Source organism: Miscanthus floridulus, chromosome 7 (genome assembly GCF_019320115.1).
Source record: "Miscanthus floridulus cultivar M001 chromosome 7, ASM1932011v1, whole genome shotgun sequence".
Taxonomy (NCBI): domain Eukaryota; kingdom Viridiplantae; phylum Streptophyta; class Magnoliopsida; order Poales; family Poaceae; genus Miscanthus; species Miscanthus floridulus.
The window spans coordinates 125,983,344-126,002,296 of NC_089586.1; the positions used below are offsets into that span (position 1 = coordinate 125,983,344).

The 18,953-nt window shown below is 47.4% G+C and overlaps 1 protein-coding gene across 1 annotated transcript; it reads left to right on the forward strand.

The window, feature by feature from the left end:
* Nucleotides 1-3,435: 3,435 nt before the first annotated feature.
* On the forward strand, nt 3,436-7,643 carry LOC136464652 (uncharacterized). Its single transcript, XM_066463612.1, has 8 exons — nt 3,436-3,880; nt 5,328-5,475; nt 5,557-5,707; nt 6,010-6,135; nt 6,205-6,285; nt 6,370-6,562; nt 6,840-7,122; nt 7,205-7,643. The coding sequence occupies exons 1-8, from the start codon at nt 3,635-3,637 to the stop codon at nt 7,444-7,446; spliced, it is 1,470 nt and encodes a 489-aa protein (XP_066319709.1). The 5' UTR covers nt 3,436-3,634; the 3' UTR covers nt 7,447-7,643.
* The last annotated feature ends 11,310 nt before the right edge of the window (nt 7,644-18,953 follow it).

The window sequence follows — 18,953 nt, forward strand, 5'->3', positions numbered from 1 at the left end:
CTCATACACATGCTAGTAAGCAAAAGCACAAAGCCAACTAAGCTCACTAGCAATGCTCAATAATAAGGCAACCAATGCCAAATTAGAGAGCACAAATACTTAGCTACATAAACTAAGCAATGTGACTAACAAGGTTACACAAACCAAATTAGCCATGCAAGGGAGCTACTTCTATGCTACACAAGGAAGAAGGTAACTAGTGAGCTACACAAGCTAACTAATTACAAGAGCAACTACACAAGCACAATGTATATAAAAGTAATCACAAGCTTGTGTAAGGAGATTGCAAACCAACAGGAAGAACAAGGTTGACACGGTGATTTTCTCCCAAGGTTCACATGCTTGCCAACACACTATGCCCCCGTTGTGTCGACCGCTCACTTGGTGGTTCGGCGACTAATTGGCATCACCCACCAAGCCCGCACATCGGGCACCGCAAGAACCTATCCTAAAAGTGAGGGTAGCTCAATAACACGCTCAACTAGAGTTGCTCTTTGCGGCTCCCGAGGGGCGAGCACAATGCCCCTCACAAAGCTCTTCTCTAGAGCACCGCTTGCGAGCTTCAACGGAGACCACCACCAAGCCGTCTAGGAGGTGGCAACCTCCAAGAGTAACAAGCATCATCAGCTTGCAACTCGATCATCTAGTGCCATTCGATGCAACCTCACGATGCAATCGCACTAGAATCGCTCTCTCACACAATCGGATGATCACTATCAAGTATATGTGAGATGGAGGGCTCCTAAGCACTCTCAAGCATGGACACAAAGTCCCCCAAGGTGCTCAGCACGAGCCATGGCTGAGACCACCTTCTATTTATAGTCCCATTGGCTAAACTAGCCGTTACCCCTTTATTGAGCAAATTTTGGAACGACTGGACGCTCCGGTCAAATCGACCGGACGCACCCTACCAGCGTCCGGTCGCTCTACGCCGTCCATGTGTCGCTCAACGTTCAACCAAAGCCACCTGATCTCAATGGTTAAGTTGCGACCGGACGCTGCATAGTGAATGACCGGACACTGCCGCGCCTGAGTCCGGTCGTTTCCAGAGAGCTCCCCGAGCCTCTGTTTTGCGACCGGACGCGTCCGGTCCACCATGACCGGACGTAGACTAGCGTCCGATCAGTTCTATGTCCACGCGCCTAACTTTAGCGCCGCCTACATCACCATACGTCAGCACTGACAAGACGCAGACCCTGAGCATCCGATCACTCTTCGTGCCAGCGTCCGATCACAAGACTAAGACCGCGCGCTCACTACTGTCACTGATCGGACGTAGGACCCCAGCGTCCGGTTACTGCGTGACCAGCGTCCGATGCACACTATGAAACCCTATCTTTTCTAAATAGGGCGCCGATGGAGTTTCGAACCTTTCTCACCTCCGTTTCATTGCCGAGTTTATCCACATCAACTCCAACTTCATCTCCTCTGTAAATGTGCCAACACCACCACATGTACACCATCATGTGTATGTGTGTTAGCATTTTCACAATCATTTTCTAAAGGATTAGCCCCTCAACTTGCCACGCCACTAAATCCTAGCGACGATGCAAAGTTAGATCACTCGAGTGGCACTAGATGACCAATATGCAAATAAGTTTGCCCCTCTTGATAGTACGGCCATCTATCCTAAACCCAGTTATAAACTTCTCTACACACCTATGACTAGTGAAATGAAATACCCTAGGTTATACCTTTGCCTTGCGCATTCTATTCCATCTCCTCCAATATTGATGCAACACATGCACCAACATGATCAATAATGATATGATCCACTTCATATCATCACGTGATCATATTGGTTCATCGATCTTGACTTCACTTGCTTCTCACTGTTGCCTTTGTCCATCGGCGCAAAGTCTTGCTTAAGCTTCACCGCCACGCGGTCCATTGCTCCAAAGCCTCCAACTTGCCCTTCATGCTTGCAACCGGTGCATCAAGCCAAGTCATGTTTTGATCTTCTCCACCTTGATCACATGACTCAATGTCATGTCTCATTTGCAATAAGCTCCTTCATCATCACATGTGTGAGCTTTGCAACATCTCCAAACCATTTTTACCTTCATGGCATATGTTGCTCACACACATGTACTTGTGGACTAATCACCTATGTATCTCACATAAACATAATTAGTCCACCTAGGTTGTCACTCAATTACCAAAACCACACAAAGACCTTTCAATGTGCCACTAAAAAGTTCGAACGCACCTATGTGCCATGATACTTTACTTTTTTTGCCTCCCAAGCCATTCCGTCCACTTTTCCATCTAACGGTGTCAATCTGCGTTCGAAAAAGTCCCAAATACCCTCACGTTGCTTCTCGACCATGCCCTTCTTCGTTTCCGCCGCCGGTCGTCTTCATCTCGTCCTCCCCGCGTGCGCCAGGGCAAGGGGTGGAGCCAGCCACGTGAGCGTCGGGGCCGGAGGCGGAGCCAGCTGCGTGGGCACCGGGGCAGGGGCATAGTCGGCCTCACAGACGTCAGGGTCGGGCAGAGCCTAGCTGCTCGCTGCCTCAAGCCTCCATCGCCGACGCGCCCACCAACGGCACATAGCGATTCCACCGACCCGGCCACCGCGATCGACGCGCGTGCCCCTACGCGGGCCGCGTCGCCGCACCGCCGGCCGTGAGCTCCCTGCCCACCTGAACTCGTCAGACCCAGCCCAGGCCTGCGCGCGCCAAGGCTGCCTCAAACCGAGGACTCGCTGCCTCGACCCTGCGCGCCTCCTAGGTCTGGCTGCTTGGGGGGAGCTCGCGCGGCCTGGCTGCTTGGGGGAAGCTCGGCCCTAGATCGCCGGAGCCACGTTGCACGAGATGCGACCTGCGAGTGAGGCCTCGATCGCGCACCGTCTTCTTAGGGCCCGGCAGCGCGTCGGGGTAGGCGCCGAACGCTGGCCTCATGGACGCCGGCGCATCGGGGCTGGGCCGGCGCATCACGGACGCCGACACATCGGGTCGCAGCCAGCGCATCGCGGATGTGAGAGGGAGAGGGGAGCCGAGCTCGCCGGAGTCGAGAGGGGCTCACCGGAGTTGGGAGGAGGCTCGCGCGGAGTCGGGATGGGGGTCGCCGGAGTCGAGAGGCCGACGCATCGCGGAGAGGGCCGCGCGGTCGGAAGAAGATGTCGATGGGGAAAAGATATAGAGAGCAGTTTACGCCTTGACATGAGAGCATTTTGGATGTTTTTACTGACTAGGCCCACGTGTCAGGTCTGATAAATGGCAAAAATCAAACACAAGGTGAATGTAATGGCTTGGAAAGAAAAAAAGTAAAGTGTCATGATTGGTAAGTGTGTTTGAATTTTTTAGTGGCACCTAGACCATGACAATCTTTTATAACGGGAGGCCGGGGAAAAGGCTCAAGACATTTGACCGGAGATATGTCTGCCAAATGAAAAGAGCTCGTACTGTACATTATGCACAGCTGTGGACACTGACCCTGTCGATTTTCTGTCGTCGCCGTCCGTAACCCCCATCGCCCATCGTCCTCCCTCAACACACTTCTGCTCCGTGCTCCCCACACCTCCCATGGCGCTTCCGCTCCCAAAGCCCTAGCCCCCTGAATCCTCCCCTCCCTCCCGCCCGCCCGCCCGCCGCCACCAGCTCCCACCTCGCCCGGCGAGAGCCAGGGCGAGGCCATGGAACACCACCACAAGCCCGGCCTGCGCGTGCGCCTCCGCATCACCGCCGCGCGGCGCCGCGCGTGGCTCTCCGCCGGCCTGCGCTCCACCTGCCGCAAGCCTTCGCGCCGCGACCCCTCGGACTCCGTCCACAAGGTCGCGCGCCGCGAGATCGGCGGCGGCCACCGACGCCCGCCGCGGCCCGCGGCGTCCTCCTCGTCCGCATTCTCGTGCCCCGAGAAATTCCGCAACTTCCAGCTCCAGGTCTGTCCTCCGCGCGGCCCCTCGTAGCTGTAGTAGGCTGTCCGAGAATCTAGTGACGACGCCGGCTGAGACAGGAATAACTGATAGTTCGGTAACCCTTATATAGGCTGTTAGGAATGTCCTGTTCGATTTGATCCTTGTTATGAAATGGCGGTACTTGTGTAGATGTTAGCATAACGTTTATAAAATGAATAACTGATACTTCGGTGAACTGGGGTTGCTTGTGACAGGGTGTGGGTAGAGGCTCTGGGTCTGGCTAGATCTGGGAGTACCGACTGTGAGGAATATTTATTCCTAATGTCCTACCCTGTTCGGACTGCATGTTTTTGACTGAATCAGCTTGTAGCTTGATACTATGTAGGCTTCTGGTTTTTTTTTTGACATGGATTCTGCATAACACAAATTCAATAGACAGTCTTCCATTACATGCTATTGTCAGTTTGCAAGGCAAAATGCGCTGAAAATGAACATACCTTAGGATTTTGAAATCTACATTACTCTTTTTTTTTCCAGTTTCGGAGATGGGCGGGCCTGGTGCAAGCGGTAGAGTCTTACCGCCTGTGACCGGAAGGTCCTGGGTTCGAGTCAGCGGTCTCCTCGCATTGCACAGGCGAGGGTAAGGCTTGCCACTGACACCCTTCCCCAGACCCCGCACAGAGCGGGAGCTCTCTGCACTGGGTACCCCCTTTTCTCAGTTTCGGAACATTCAAACGCTCCTAACTTTGTGTACATTTATCCACACAATGTATGAAGACTGTTTGTGAGGATTCTGGAAGGCTATTAAATGTCAGTAAAACTGCAACTTGTGGGTTTTCATCCTGGTCTTGGTGGATTTTTTCTCTCAGAAAACCAAGTCAGTCCATTGTTGGTAATATCGAGATTTTTATATCATTTAAAGGATTTTGCAATAACCAAACTACCACTGTACCACATTTGTGAGCATGAGCTTGCCAACACCAACATGTGAGCGATAGTAATTCTGACATATGTTGCATTTCATTTCTGTGGTTACCATACCAGAGTATTAAATTCTTGTATGATATGTATTTTGTTTACTGTCCAAATGGCTGTGGTTGACTGAGTTGGAGGGGCACGGAGAAGAAACTGAGTGTAGTGTGCTGACTTAGAACTTAGAAGCGTTGCTTTTTCCCTCTTCTGTTTCAAATTTGAGTTAATATTGTTTGCTACTCTGGATAGACGGTACCGAGAAGAAACACAATTTTCAGTTTGGAATCTTTTCATATATGAATGTTCTTATATTTGTCATCCAAAATGGCGGAATCTATAGTACGGAAATTTTCAAGTGGGGAGTACATGTGCACAAGCCAATGTTAAAACTATTGTGATATGTAAATGAAAAGGACTTCATTGTGTACTATCTGCTGTGTTGCAATGTATGGTTTAGATATTCTATAATTTACACGTTTGATTGAAATTGACTGTGCAGGAAGAATATGACACCTATGATGATGAGGTCCATTTTCTTGTCCAGTTGCCATTTTTGTGGACTAGAACAAAAATTATTGAAATTGTTGCAGCAAAGGATGTTATATTTGCACTTTCACAATCAGGTCTATGCGCTGCATTTAATCGAAGTAAGTCTCATGCTTTGCGTAATTTCTCTAATGATTCCCCTCTGTTTATGTTCCTGATAAACCTTCTTATTGTGTTGACAGCAACAAACAAACGCATATGCTATTTGAATATAAGTCCTGATGAAGTTATTAGGAGCTTGTTTTACAACAAGAACAACGAGTCGCTTATCACCGTTTCAGTTTATGAATCAGACCATTTCAGTTCATTGAAGTGCAGAACAACACCTATAGAGTAAGATACCTCATCCATTTCTTCTTGAAGTACTCAAAAGTATTTTGAATTTATTATTGCTAACCTGTTGATGTTCCGGTGTTTGCAAAATTATTTGCGCTAGTATTTATATGCTCCTTTTATTCATAATTGATGTGTTCTAAAAAAATATCAGTAGGGACATCATGTATTTGTATGCTGGTATAATTTTTTAGTTGCTACTTTTTTTTGTAAGACATGATCTGATCGTTAGTAATTTTTAAATCAGCAGTTCCTTTAATTCATTTAAACTAATTTGTCTTCTCTGGTTGCAAATTTTTTAGGTACATCAGAAGAGGTCAACTGAATGATGGATTTCCTTTATTTGAAACTGAATCACTAAAATATCCTGGCTTTGTTGAGTTTGATGATGTTAATGGCAAAGTATTGACCTTTTCGGCCCAGGATAGGTGAGTGACATTTTTGCTCAACAGTATGACAACAAGCATGTGCATTGTTTAATTGCTTCTTCTTTGCAGTACTTACAAAGTTTTTGATCTAAAGAACTACAACTTTCTGTATTCCATATGCGACAAGAATATCCAGGAGATAAAGATAAGGTTTGCTGTCACTGATCACTGATAAATCCATTTTTGATTTAGGTAGTTCATATCACGTTTCTTACCCATATTCTTTTCCATCAGTCCTGGAATCATGCTCGTGATTTATCAGAAGACAAACTGTCATGTTCCACTGACTATATTGTCAATTGAGGATGGAACTCCACTGAAAACCATCAATCAGCTGCTGCATCGAAATAGAAAGGTTGATTTCATCGAGCAGTTCAATGAAAAGCTTCTCGTGAAGCAAGACAAGGAAAATCTCCAGATTATCGATGTAGGCCACCATTAGTTTTTTCTTGTTAATTCTTTCTTTCATTGAAGGGCGGGCCTGGTGCAAGCGGTAGAGTCTTACCGCCTGTGACCGGAAGGTCCCTGGGTTCGAGTCGCGGTCTCCTCGCATTGCACAGGCGAGGGTAAGGCTTGCCACTAACTCCCTTCCCCAGACCCCGCACAGAGCGGGAGCTCTCTGCATTGGGTACGCCCTTTCTTTCTTTCATTGTGGGAGCAGCAATTTACATTTCATTTTCGAACTGACTCGAGTTCCTGTCCAGGTTAGGCACTCCGATCTAATTGAAGTCAACAAAACCGAGTTCATGACTCCCTCAGCATTCATCTTTCTCTATGAAAACAATCTATTCCTGACATTCTGCAATAGGACAGTTGCAGCCTGGAATTTTCGTGGAGAGCTAGTTACATCATTTGAGGACCATGAGTTGTGGCATCCTAACTGCAATACAAACAATATATACATCACTGCTGACCAGGACTTGATTATCTCATATTGCAAAGTTTCAAAGCAGAGCACAGATTGTGCTGACAGTGAAGCTGGAGAAGGTATAGCTAAATTCCACTCTAAATTGTGATTTCTTGATTATACTTCCTCTAGTCATCAAAATAAACCTGCTGAATTTTTCAGTTTCGTCCATGGGATCAATTAACATGAGCAACATCTTTACTGGAAAGTGCGTAGCCAAGATCTCCCCCAGTGACCCTACTCTCACAATTGCTCCTCGAAAGAGAGGCGACAACAGCAGATCTACCATCCGCAGCACTGTTCCGGAAGCTCTTGAGGACATCACTGCTCTCTTCTACGATGAGGACCGCAATGAAATCTACACCGGAAATAGCAAAGGCCTGGTGCATGTCTGGTCAAATTAACCTTGACATCCACCCCCTACCTTGTACATACCTCTTGCGCCTGCACTCGTTTTTCCTTTGTTTTTCCTTATAGAACAAAGATGTAATTCCTGTTTGATTATAGGGGGAATGTAACTTCCTAGTCATTATATCATCGGTAGAAGAATCTCATGTAGAATATGTTTTTGTGTAATGAATGGCAGAACCGCCTCATCTAATGTCTCTTAGGAGTACTTGTCTTTCATTAGACACTAAGTATTTAGAAGAGGACATTAAACTACGTAGTTACGTCGAGCATATCCCAAGGGAGAACTTGAAAATTCATATTTTTTCATCATGATCATAAATGGGAGAATAAAACTTATAATATTTTTAAGTTATTTCTTACATCACTTTATTACAGTAACATGATGTTACCTCAATTAATTATAATAGCGAAATATAACATTGTTATTAGAGTTACATAGGAAGTAAATATTAATTTAATGATATAGTGGAGCATTAATATTGTAGACATTTTATATAAGAGATGCTAATAGATTTTATACCTTTTCTTATAAAATCTTTAGTAAGGATTATAAGTAAATACCATAGTCGTAGCGTGAAAGGAATCATCTCTGAGCCCACCAGGAGGTTTCAACACACAAGGGTCAACTCTATATATCCTTCGATCACCTGCAACAGGGGAATAAAACCATGAGTACTTGATTGTACTCAGCAAGACTTACCCGACAGTAGAAAAATAAAAGACTTCAAGGATATGCAAGGCTTATTTGGCTTGTGGGTTATTGCATCTGCGGAAGTATTACTAAACGTGCGTCCTTATATTCAATTTTTATTAGCAGTCATCGCTAGTTTATTAACTAACCTATTCTATGTAAGCATATATGCTACTTTTAAGCAGGTGATAAGCAATTAGAACCATTTTATCACCTTTTAAGTTTCAGTTCTTACTACGGTGCTAGACCCTAGCCAAGTCAGTACCAGTCTCACAGAAACGATGATTCGCGAATCAATGTATCCTAGCTGGGTACCCCGAAACACACGCCCGTTTGTACACCAGGCACAAACAAGATCAACTCATTCCACTCCTGTCACGGGGTCTAGATCTTCGTCCAAACTTGGACTCCAAGCCCCTACACTTGAGACCCGATCTCATTATGGTGCTTAGACCTCTATCTTTTTCCGCCTTCAATCAGTCAGTATCTTTCCTATCTCTCGCGAGTGACAAGTAATCACTCGACTTCTACCGGATCCTATAGCATAGCAATCTACACGATCCTGACATACTAGTAGGACTCATAAGATAAGGATATATATATATGTAAGTGGTTTTCATTCAACTCCTTAAAACTTAATGCACAAGCATAAAATAAAGTGCAGAATAATAGGGGTTATACACCGGGGCTTGTCTGGGCAAGATATAACCAAAGGTTAGCATTCCATTGGTGACACGATCATCAAGGCACCATATTTTCCGCTACTTCGGTCGACTCCATGATCCATCGCTGTTCCTATTATGATATACGTGGATGCAACGCAGAGACATAAATACTCAACGGCAACTACAACTTTAAAATACGATTACGCTTCTTAAGCTAACGAGCTAAATTTTAATGACTAACGTACTAGTCTACGTATCCACGTCGTTAAGTAAGGCTTTGTCTCTAGAAAAATGTTTTAGTCCTACAATCCCAAAGGTGTTCCGGCATTTTAGGAATTAAATATATATTTTTTGACTAGGGCTCATTTAGCTACCTTAGCAAACTAATCATTATGGAGCTACAAAACTTACAGTGAGCACCTAATAATGTGAGGAATTTACTGTGAAAGTTTCAGAGCCAACACTACCACCAATTTATCATAAAAATTCCTATAAGTTTATATCTTACAATATTAAGCATCTCAAATTAATTAGATAACTCCTGAAAATATTATAAAACTATGTGAACAAAATATACTAGTAGATAGATCATGATTTTAGGAACCTAATGAAATTGATTTAATAATTTTCGGTTACTTACACAATTTTATATTGAACTTACAAGTTTACCTTAGAAACTAAATTAGAAAATGCTTTAGAAAACAAAAAGGGCCGGTGACAAGCATTCGGCCCAGCAGCCCAGCGCGTCGCAACGGCCCAAGGCCGGGGAGCCCACGCGCGACGACGGTTTTGCAAAGAAGCCCCCGAGCTTCGAGGTAATAGTACGACTACCATTTGTACTGTTTCTATCGGCAGTGGCTTTGCGACCAAGCCATCGATTGTTTTCGTCCTCACCACGGGCAGGTCCTTGGAATCCCCGCGTGCGCCGGCGTGGCGGCAGATGGCATAAGGAGGTTACGCCGAGCAACCTAGGCATGCTACGACGGGGGTAAGGGGCCGACCACCATATACAGCTAAACGCGCAAGGATGGGTGGCGGTTAGGGACTCGAAGGCACACTGTCACGGGCTACAGCGGCGAGCGGCTATCCACGGCGGCGACGCGACTGTTCCGGAGACCTAAGGTTCTATCGGGGTGGTAGGGATAGCGGGTAAGCACCAATAGCTCACCAGAATTCGTGCTACGGTGATGGTTGAGGCGGAGGGGTGCCGAGGTGGCCTGGCCATGTGCGAGCGGCGGAGGCGGCAACATACCGAGATGGACATGGTCGCGTCAGCTCACCTCCGGCGGGACCTTCAACGAAGATAGGGCGAGCACCGACACCAGGGGGTTAAGATGAGTCTACAACTGACTTGAATTGAACTAAGACCAAGCGTATAGACTTACCCCCAAAACGTGCCATACTATGGCGGCAAGATGACCGGCGACGGCAAAACACCGAATTGGTCGACAACAAGGCTCGTGTGCGCCTTGGTGCGGGTCGGCTATGAGCGAGCCTCCAATCCTAGCTGCTAGAGCACTGAATTGAGGTGGGGTATCACGAACCGCGCGTATAAGCTTGCGAAGCGGCGCGACTCCATTTGGCGGCAAGGCAGATGAGGCAGCGGCTTCAAGGTTCGAACAACCTCGACCAAGGCTGTGTTAAATGAGTGGGAGCATCCTGTGGTAGAACCACCTAATCTAATGCCTCCCATGAGTGCTTGTCTTCCATTAGACACTAGCACCCAAAGGAAAACACTAAATTATTCGGTTCCGTCGGGCACACCCCGTGGGAGAACCCAAAAATCCACATTTTTGCCATCAGGATCACAAATGAGAGAATAAGGCTTACATCATTCTGAACCATTTCTTACATCACTTTTAATACAATATCAGAGTATAATATTTATTTACTATAACAGCGGAATGTAATTATATTATCAGAGTTATGAATAACTGAATGTAACAGCGGAATATAAACATGTTAATAGAGTTATGACAATTTAAGTTAACAGCGGAATGTACACATGTGATCGAGATTATAGCAGAAATAAATATCTATTCATGACATGTTGAAGTATTGATATATAACAACTATGACAACAAATTATAAACTTTCATTTATAAAAATATTTGGTGAGAGTTGTAAATAACAACTACGATCGCAGCGTAACGGAATCCTCGCTGAGCCCACCAGGAGGTATCCACACACAAGGGTTAGCTTTATCATCCACCTATCACCTACAACAGGGGGAATAAAACCCTGAGTACTCAATTGTACTCAGCAAGACTTACCTGACAGGAGGAAAGAAAAGACTTTAAGGATATGCAAGGCTATTTGGCTTGTGGGTTTATTGTATTTGCAGGAAGCAATACTAAGCGTGCGTCCTTGTATTCTATTTTTATTGATAGCCGCATTGGTTCATTAACTAACCATCCTATGTAAGCACCTGTACAACTTTCAAGCAGGTGGTAAGCAATCAGATTTTCTTTTTCCAGCTTTCATCTTTCAGTTCTTACTACGATGCTAAACCGTAGACAAACCATACCGGATTTCCCGGTGACTCGCGAATCAATGCCCCCAGCTGGGTACCCCAAAAACACACGCCCCGCTTGTACCCCAGGCACAATCAGGACCAACCCATCACTTTCTTATCCCGGGTGTCCAGGGCCCCGTCCAAACTAGGACTCCAAGCCCCCGCCCCTGAGTCCTACACTTAGTGCGGTGCAAGGTCCTCCTTCACCAAAATAAAACCCTAACAGTCGGTCTGGAAAGAGCCAGATCCACGACAAGAGAGCAACAAGTCTTCTAAGCGCTCATACACAAGTATGTGCTCAGGATAATAAGTCTGTGACCTGCCTAGAGTCTTATGCAATGATCGGTCCTTAACCGACCAGACAGCGAAAAACGGTGTAACCAAGCTATGACCCGCATCCGCGGCGACACAACTTCTTACACCCACCAATACCCAAACCATATCCTAGCCCGGTCATCATTTTTCTTTCCACCATTTATATTTTTCCAAGTGATGATAATCCAATAATATATCTCCTATCTCTCGCGAGTGACAGGCAATTAGTCGACTTCTACCGGAGTCCTATAGCATAGCATTCTACACGATCCTGTCATACTAGTAAGACTCATAGGATAAAGATAGGTATATGCAAGTGGGTTTCACTCAACTCCTTAAAACTTAATGCACAATTATAATTTAAACTGCAGAAAGTAGTGGTTATGCACCAAGGCTTGCCTAGGTAAAATATAATCATAAGTTAGCTTTCCATCATGGCGACATGATCTCCAAAAGCATCATTTCTCCAGCAACTCCCAATGACTCCGTGATCCACCGACATCCCTATTATGATATGCAATGTAATGCAATGCAAAGATATAATTAATTGACTGCAATCGTGACTCATATAAATACGCTTTACATCTCTCAAGTTAACGAGCTAGTTCTAATGACGATCGTACTTAGGCTACATATTCATGTTGTCAGATAAGACGCTATTTCCCCAACAATTATTTTCGTTACATAAACCCAAGTTGTTGCTTTATTTTATTTTATCAATTTAACCTTTATTCGAAATGGACATCATTATCTATCTAGCAATCAACTATTCTGGAGCTATAAAATTTACAGTGAGTACCTAATATTGCTAGGAGCCTACTGTACAAATTTTAGATTCAACAATATTACCAATTTAGCATGGAAATTCATACAAGTTTATATTCTGCAACATTAAGTACCTTAAATTAATTATATAGCTTCCAAGAATAATATCACACTATGTGAACCAACTATACTAGCAGGTAGATCATGATTTTAGAAGACTAACAAAACTGGTTTCACCATTTTTGGATCCCTATGCTATTTTATATTTATTTTACAAGTTTACTTCCCAAACTAAATTATCAAGTGCTTTAGAAAAAACAAAAGGGGCCAGCTGTCACCAAAACAGCCCACAGCAGGCGCGGCCTCAGCGTGGCCCGCTTCCGGCGCGTGTGGCTCGGCCCGGCAGTGTGGCGCGGCCCACAGGGGCACGCACGGCCAATGGCCCAGTGAGCAGGCAGCTGCCCAGGCGCGGGGACAGGGCGCGCGGCGAGCAGGCCAGCCCACAGGCGCGACTGATCAGCGGCCTAGGTGGCAAGCAGCTGCGCGCGGCCTAGTGTGGCGTGCAGGTGGCCCAGACGCGGCGCGAGCGGCCCAAGCAAGCTGGCCCACACGGCCATGAACCAGAGAGGGTGGGTACATTTTGCAGAAATGACCCTATAGTTCTACAAAACCGCTCCGCAGCCCAGTATACCCTTTTTCGCGTTTTGATCCAAAGAAAAACTCTATTCCCGTTCCTCACCTTATCTTCTTCTTTCGATACAGAGCAGAGGCAGAGGAACTGAGGAGGCCAGCCGCCGGCCTCAGAAACAGTTGATCGACGGTTACACTATTGCGGGTCGGCGCGTGGGGCAGCGAGGGCACCAGCCACACCTGAGGGCATAGGCGTCACGGCCAGGGACAGCCCAAGTCGGTCCAGCCATGAGCACAGGTGACCGGTAGGGGTGCACAGAGGCAGAGGGCAGCGGCGGAGACGCTGCGGGTCGTAGCGAGCCAGGATGGCATTTTCGAGTGGCGCGCGGGCCATGACGAGGTGGTGGTGCGGAGCACGCAGGGCTCGGGCGTGCTATGGGAGGTGCTGCGGCTCGTGTGGCGGGAGCTCATAGGTCACGACTGGCGAGGCAAGTTGAGAAGGGGGGTGGCACCATGGATCAACAGAAACGGCGCGACAGTGGGGGCTCACGCGCTTGCGCATGGTGGTAGGGGCGAACTGGCTCAGCAGCGGGATGCTCTGGAGCGTGGCATGGAGGTGGAGACGCGCGAGGCGCCGTTGGGCTGTGGCACGCAAGGACAGCGAGGGCGCCTTAGGTCTGGCGTAGGACGCCGCTCCAGGCGCAGCGTGGAGCTCACGCGGAGGTGGGGGCGACACGGATGGCTCCAGGACGGCATGGCGAGGATGATGTGGAGCCGCGCACGGACGTCAGTGGGGCGACCTAGTGTAGCGGCACTCATGCGCGGTCACACGAGGGAGGGGCGCGGACGCTGGCGAGGCGTAGAGGCTCAGCAGGGTAAGGCACCGGGGTGCCGAGTGAACACAGCTTGGTGGTGGCGTGGGAGTGATGCGCAGCTGCGCGGGGAGGGCGTCGCGGTGGTGGGAGGCGCAACCATGGCGAGCTCGGTTGCGCCTGCGCACGTGGGGAAAAAAAGAGACGCGCCGGTGGCGTGGGTGGACGGCATAGCCTAGAGGAGGGAGCGCGGGCGTCGAGGAGACGGAGGTCCGGCGTGGCCATGGGCACGCGTGCTCGTGCACACACGCAACGGTGAAGGAAGGCACGGCAATGGCGTGGTGCGCGGCAGCAGCGCGGCCTGGCGCACGAAAGGCAGCGCGGGAGGAGAAGCGAGGAGGGCGCTGGTGCGGCATGCGGTGGAGCTACGGAGGAGCAGAGGGAAAAAGAAAGCAAGAGCTGGGGCTGCATCCAGCATGGGGAACAGAGGAGGCGCAAGCACGAGGGGAAAATGGAAGAAACGACAGGCGGGCGGTACCGGCCGTGGCCCAGCAGCCATGGCGTGTTGCGGGACAGCGATGTGATGTTGCGATCCAGAGCGGAGAAGGATGGGGAGGATTTGGCTTGGCCCAAGGTGGCCGACAGAGCATGTCGGTTGGCACGGACAGCTCCAAAGAAGTGCGCCTACGCGTGGTCAACTACAACAGCGATGCGGCCGGCAATGCGACGACATCGAGAACAGGCGAGGTAGGCGGGTCGAGTAGCAAGGATGAGCTCCACAGCGACCAAGGTGACAAGATGGCTAGGACATTGACCTCTGTCGATACGCAAAAGCAGCGCCACCTGGGTTCGTCACACAGCGCGCCGATTCGCGAACAGAGCACCGAACGTAGTTCTTCGTGTGTTCTAAGAGCTTGGGCAACTTTTGGGATAACCCCGCTACGCTAGACCATTCTACGAACCACTCCACGTCAAAGTACTCACCTTGATGCAACTAGCGATATAAGAATATAAAGTTAGTGTTTAAGAAATTTTGCTAGAATTTAAATGCTAACACGTCATCGTCTATCGTTCCCGACTTAGAAATTATAACTTTTAGTTTTTAACTACACCCAAGAACTACTCAACTAGTTAATTCAATATAACTCTCCACGAGTGATTCCTTTAAATATAAGTCAAATTCCAAAATCCAAGAAAATCATTTTTAGAAATTTTCTCAGGCCTAAAACACGGTGCTAAATAAGCTCGTAACACCAGGGGTGTTACAACCAACCCCCCTTAAAAAGAATCTCGTCTTGAGATTTGAAGCTAGAATCAGAAAGGAAAAACGTGATTACATTTCGTAGATCAGGGATTACACGAAAGATTACACGACTTTGAATACTAAACCACATGGGATCTAGGGATACATGGTTCAGAACAACTTAGTACAACCGAGACCTACTCTAGAAGTCGAGATAGACGAGGACAATGGAAAAACAACAAGAAGATGAATATCCGAAACATAGCGTAGCACCAACAGATCTAGAAACAGTCGACTGAGAAGTAAAACATCGTGAACCCTAAGATTGACTACCCAAAATGGGAACTTGAACTTCTTCGATGAACCAGATCCTTTCTTCTCCTCAGATTACGCCATCACCTCAGACTGACAAATCTCGCTTCACAATGGCGACTGGATCTCGTAGCTCTACTCCGAATGAGAGGGGAAATGGGGATGAAGGAGAAGAGCAAGGACCAAGGGCATTTTATAGAGGTGAACAGAGGTGGGGCGCACACACTAGAAGCAGAGGCGGCGGGGATGGGATACAAAGACGGTTCATGCTATGGGGATAAGCATGGCCCTGGTGCGCTCCCTATGCGAGCAACGGAGGGGAAAATGAAGGAGAGAAGAGGGGGTCCGCTCGACGAGGCAGGCGTGCGGCGGTCGTGTCACCAAAAGAAGAAAGAAAGGGAAGGGGAAATGGGGGGGGTCCGGTATGGGGAACGATGATGTGGGGTAGAGAGCCGATCGGACGCCAGGAAAAGGAAAAGCACACAGTGCACAAGGACGGTGAGTGCAGCACGATGCTACGGCCACACGAAAACGGGGAGCTAAGGACCCAATACAGACAGCGTTCGTAGGGCACGCAGCGAAATGGCCCAACATGCGTAGCGCGGTCAACTAAACACAGGGCTTGGGACATGACGTTCACTCAGGCTTTTCAATTACTCCTGACTATTCACTGCTAACTTTCCTTACTACTCTTCTTTTGCTTTCCTTCCATGACCACATCCGTCTTTTCTGTAACCCAGATCGTGTCATACTTCGTTCCTCCAAAACTATCTCTTATTTACCTTGAGAGAACACTAGGTCATCAACCTGTCATGGATTTCCCGTTTGAACACCTGAACACTTCCAAGGAAATTATTTGTAGCAAAAGTGGTATGGCGGTGTAACTTGGTAAAGGTACTTGGTCAACAACCTCGATACCAGCGCGTGCCGAGCAGCGTCACATGTGGCAGCTGTTCCATAGAGAGCCCTCGGTTTCATCATGGCACCATAAGCTATTAACCAAGCAACTATTACCAATTTACATGCCATGAAGGCAGTGGGGTCATAGACCACAGAATAAGGGAAGTATTGCAAGGAAAAATTCAAACAACAAGGGTTCCCTTCACAACAAGGGGCAAGGAATTCAAATCCAACGGCGGATTTGTTTTAAAACGATTCAAGTGTTCTGCTGGGACATCCACAATTAGTCGATACAGTGTCCAATATTCTCCAATCATGGCTGGTTTGCTGATATCTGAATGGCAACTTCTCTTGTAATCCACCTAACATCGCCCTTCAAACTTTATTCACGTCTAAAGAAACTTAAGGTAGATGAATGCAATAAACACAGCGAAATAAACCAAATGCATATTCCAATGGTCTTATATGGGTACAACATATAGGCATTCCATCTCCCCTTCATGGTACATCATTCACCTACGGTCGAACGATCTCAACAACTATGGACCCACAACACGGCAAGAATACAATATCGGAGGACAGCAATGAAAAACACTACTACTACGGGTACATCATCCCAAGGCAACTAATCTACATCTTCTCGTGGCAATGGCTGAGTGAGAGGAATCAAGGGCTCGACTTCTGACACTTCCATGGGTGGAAGTGCTGGTGGTGCTGTAACACCAGTTCTTCTTCTTTCTGGCGGGTGGATAGGGATCCCTTCAAAGATTGGGGCATCCTGCCTTTCAGCAACCAACGTCCTCCGCTCGGCCCTGGTGACAAGATAGGCCACCCATAGCTGATGGACATGTCGATCTTCAGCCTCCTTCAGGGCTTCCGACATGGCAGTCTCCTAGCTCTCAGCAGCTGCAGCACTGGCATGCGCTTCGGCGAGCTGCACCTAGAGCATCCGGTTGAAGATCTCGGCTTCCTCGGCATGCCAAAGGCACGCCCCTAGTTCCAAGGCTTGATGGTCATACTGCTCATCCAAAGTGAGTAGGTATGTGGTCAAGTGCACCATGGTGGGACTGTTCTCTTGCGCATCCCGCCCTTGCAAAGCCTCCATGCGAGCCCTCCATGCCCGCCGATTCTTATCCAAAGGAGGAAAGAACCGCATGGATGTACGGGCGATGGGCTCCTCATAGATCTAGCAGAGGTACCGCAAGGCTTTATGGGCCACAACCTGGTAGGTGTCGACGAAGCAAAACCCGGTTGCGGTCACACTCTAGGCTTCAGTGAGGTCAGGGAACTCTTCACTCTTCCTGATGTAGACGGTAACCTCACACCGCTCGGTGCCATACTCCTCATACTCACAGCCCTCATACTTAGGATGATCTTTAACTCCAAGCTTTTGTAGGGTGGCGTGCAGGATTTTGGGAAAACCCTCAACGTTCAGGCAGTAGGTACTAACCCAGGCTCCTGCCATCTCTGGCGGTGGTTGCGAGGAAGGCTAAGCGAAAAGCTAGCTCAAAGGAAAAGCTAAGCGAGCTAAAGTGTGCTGAGTGGTGATGCCAATGGCTAAGCCAGGCTCTACTTATAAAGGCGAAGCGCTCAGTGGTCCTGGCACGGTCCACCAGGGTTCCTGCGTGGGATCACTATGACGAATCGACCAAATTCCGCCCGTTTGAGGCGAGCGACGTTCGAGGCCATTACTGACTAGTACGACTGCAGGGCCAAGGTCTAACAAGAGCATAGAAAAGGGGTATAGGGAGACATGGGTCATGACAGGCGTGAACCACGGTGAACGCGAAACACGAAGCCACTGTGCAGACCTAACTCTAGAATAGGAATGAGTCAGTAGTGCACAATACGACACGTGGGACACCTATGAATAACGTATCTACAAACAATATGGCTACTACAATGCACCAATAGGATATGCATGAATGCACGTCCTATACGTCCATTCACTGTTGCCAACATATAGGGCAACCGTTCTCAGAGTTTTGGCACATCGTTCTCTCTCTGTAACTAGTCGATACTATCGGACTATGCTCGAGTCAGTGTACATGCAAAAACTTGATTAATCCTATCTAAGTCAGCAGAGTGCCATCTATCCTAGATACATAACCATAGTAATAGGGCTACTTATATAACTTCGCATACAAACGTCCTAACTTTTTGCAAAAATGGGTTGTCAAATTTTAGTTTAGAAAAGGTTTTCAAAGCCTTATTTCCTCATTTGTGCTCTCATACCACCTATGGCAGAACTGCCTAATCTAATGCCTCCCAGGAGTGCTTGTCTTCCATTAGACACTAGCACCCAAAGGAAAACACTAAATTATTCGGTTCCGTCGGGCACACCCCGTGGGAGAACTCGAAAATCCATATTTTTGCCATCAGGATCACAAATGAGAGAATAAGGCTTACATCATACTGAACCATTTCTTACATCACTTTTAATACAACATCAGAGTAAAATATTTATTTACTATAACAGCGGAATGTAATTATATTATTAGAGTTATGAATAACTGAATGTAACAGCGGAATATAAACATGTTAATAGAGTTATGACAATTTAAGTTAACGGCGGAATGTACACATGTGATCGAGATTACAGTGGAAATAAATATCTATTCATGACATGTTGAATTATTGATATATAACAAC

Coding starts and splice junctions, on each gene's coding strand:
- LOC136464652 (XM_066463612.1), top strand. CDS start 3,635: ATGGAACACCACCACAAGCCCGGCCTGCGCGTGCGCCTCCGCATCACC. Junction 5,476..5,556: donor ATGCGCTGCATTTAATCGAA/GTAAGTCTCATG, acceptor TTGTGTTGACAG/CAACAAACAAACGCATATGC. Junction 5,708..6,009: donor TGCAGAACAACACCTATAGA/GTAAGATACCTC, acceptor CAAATTTTTTAG/GTACATCAGAAGAGGTCAAC.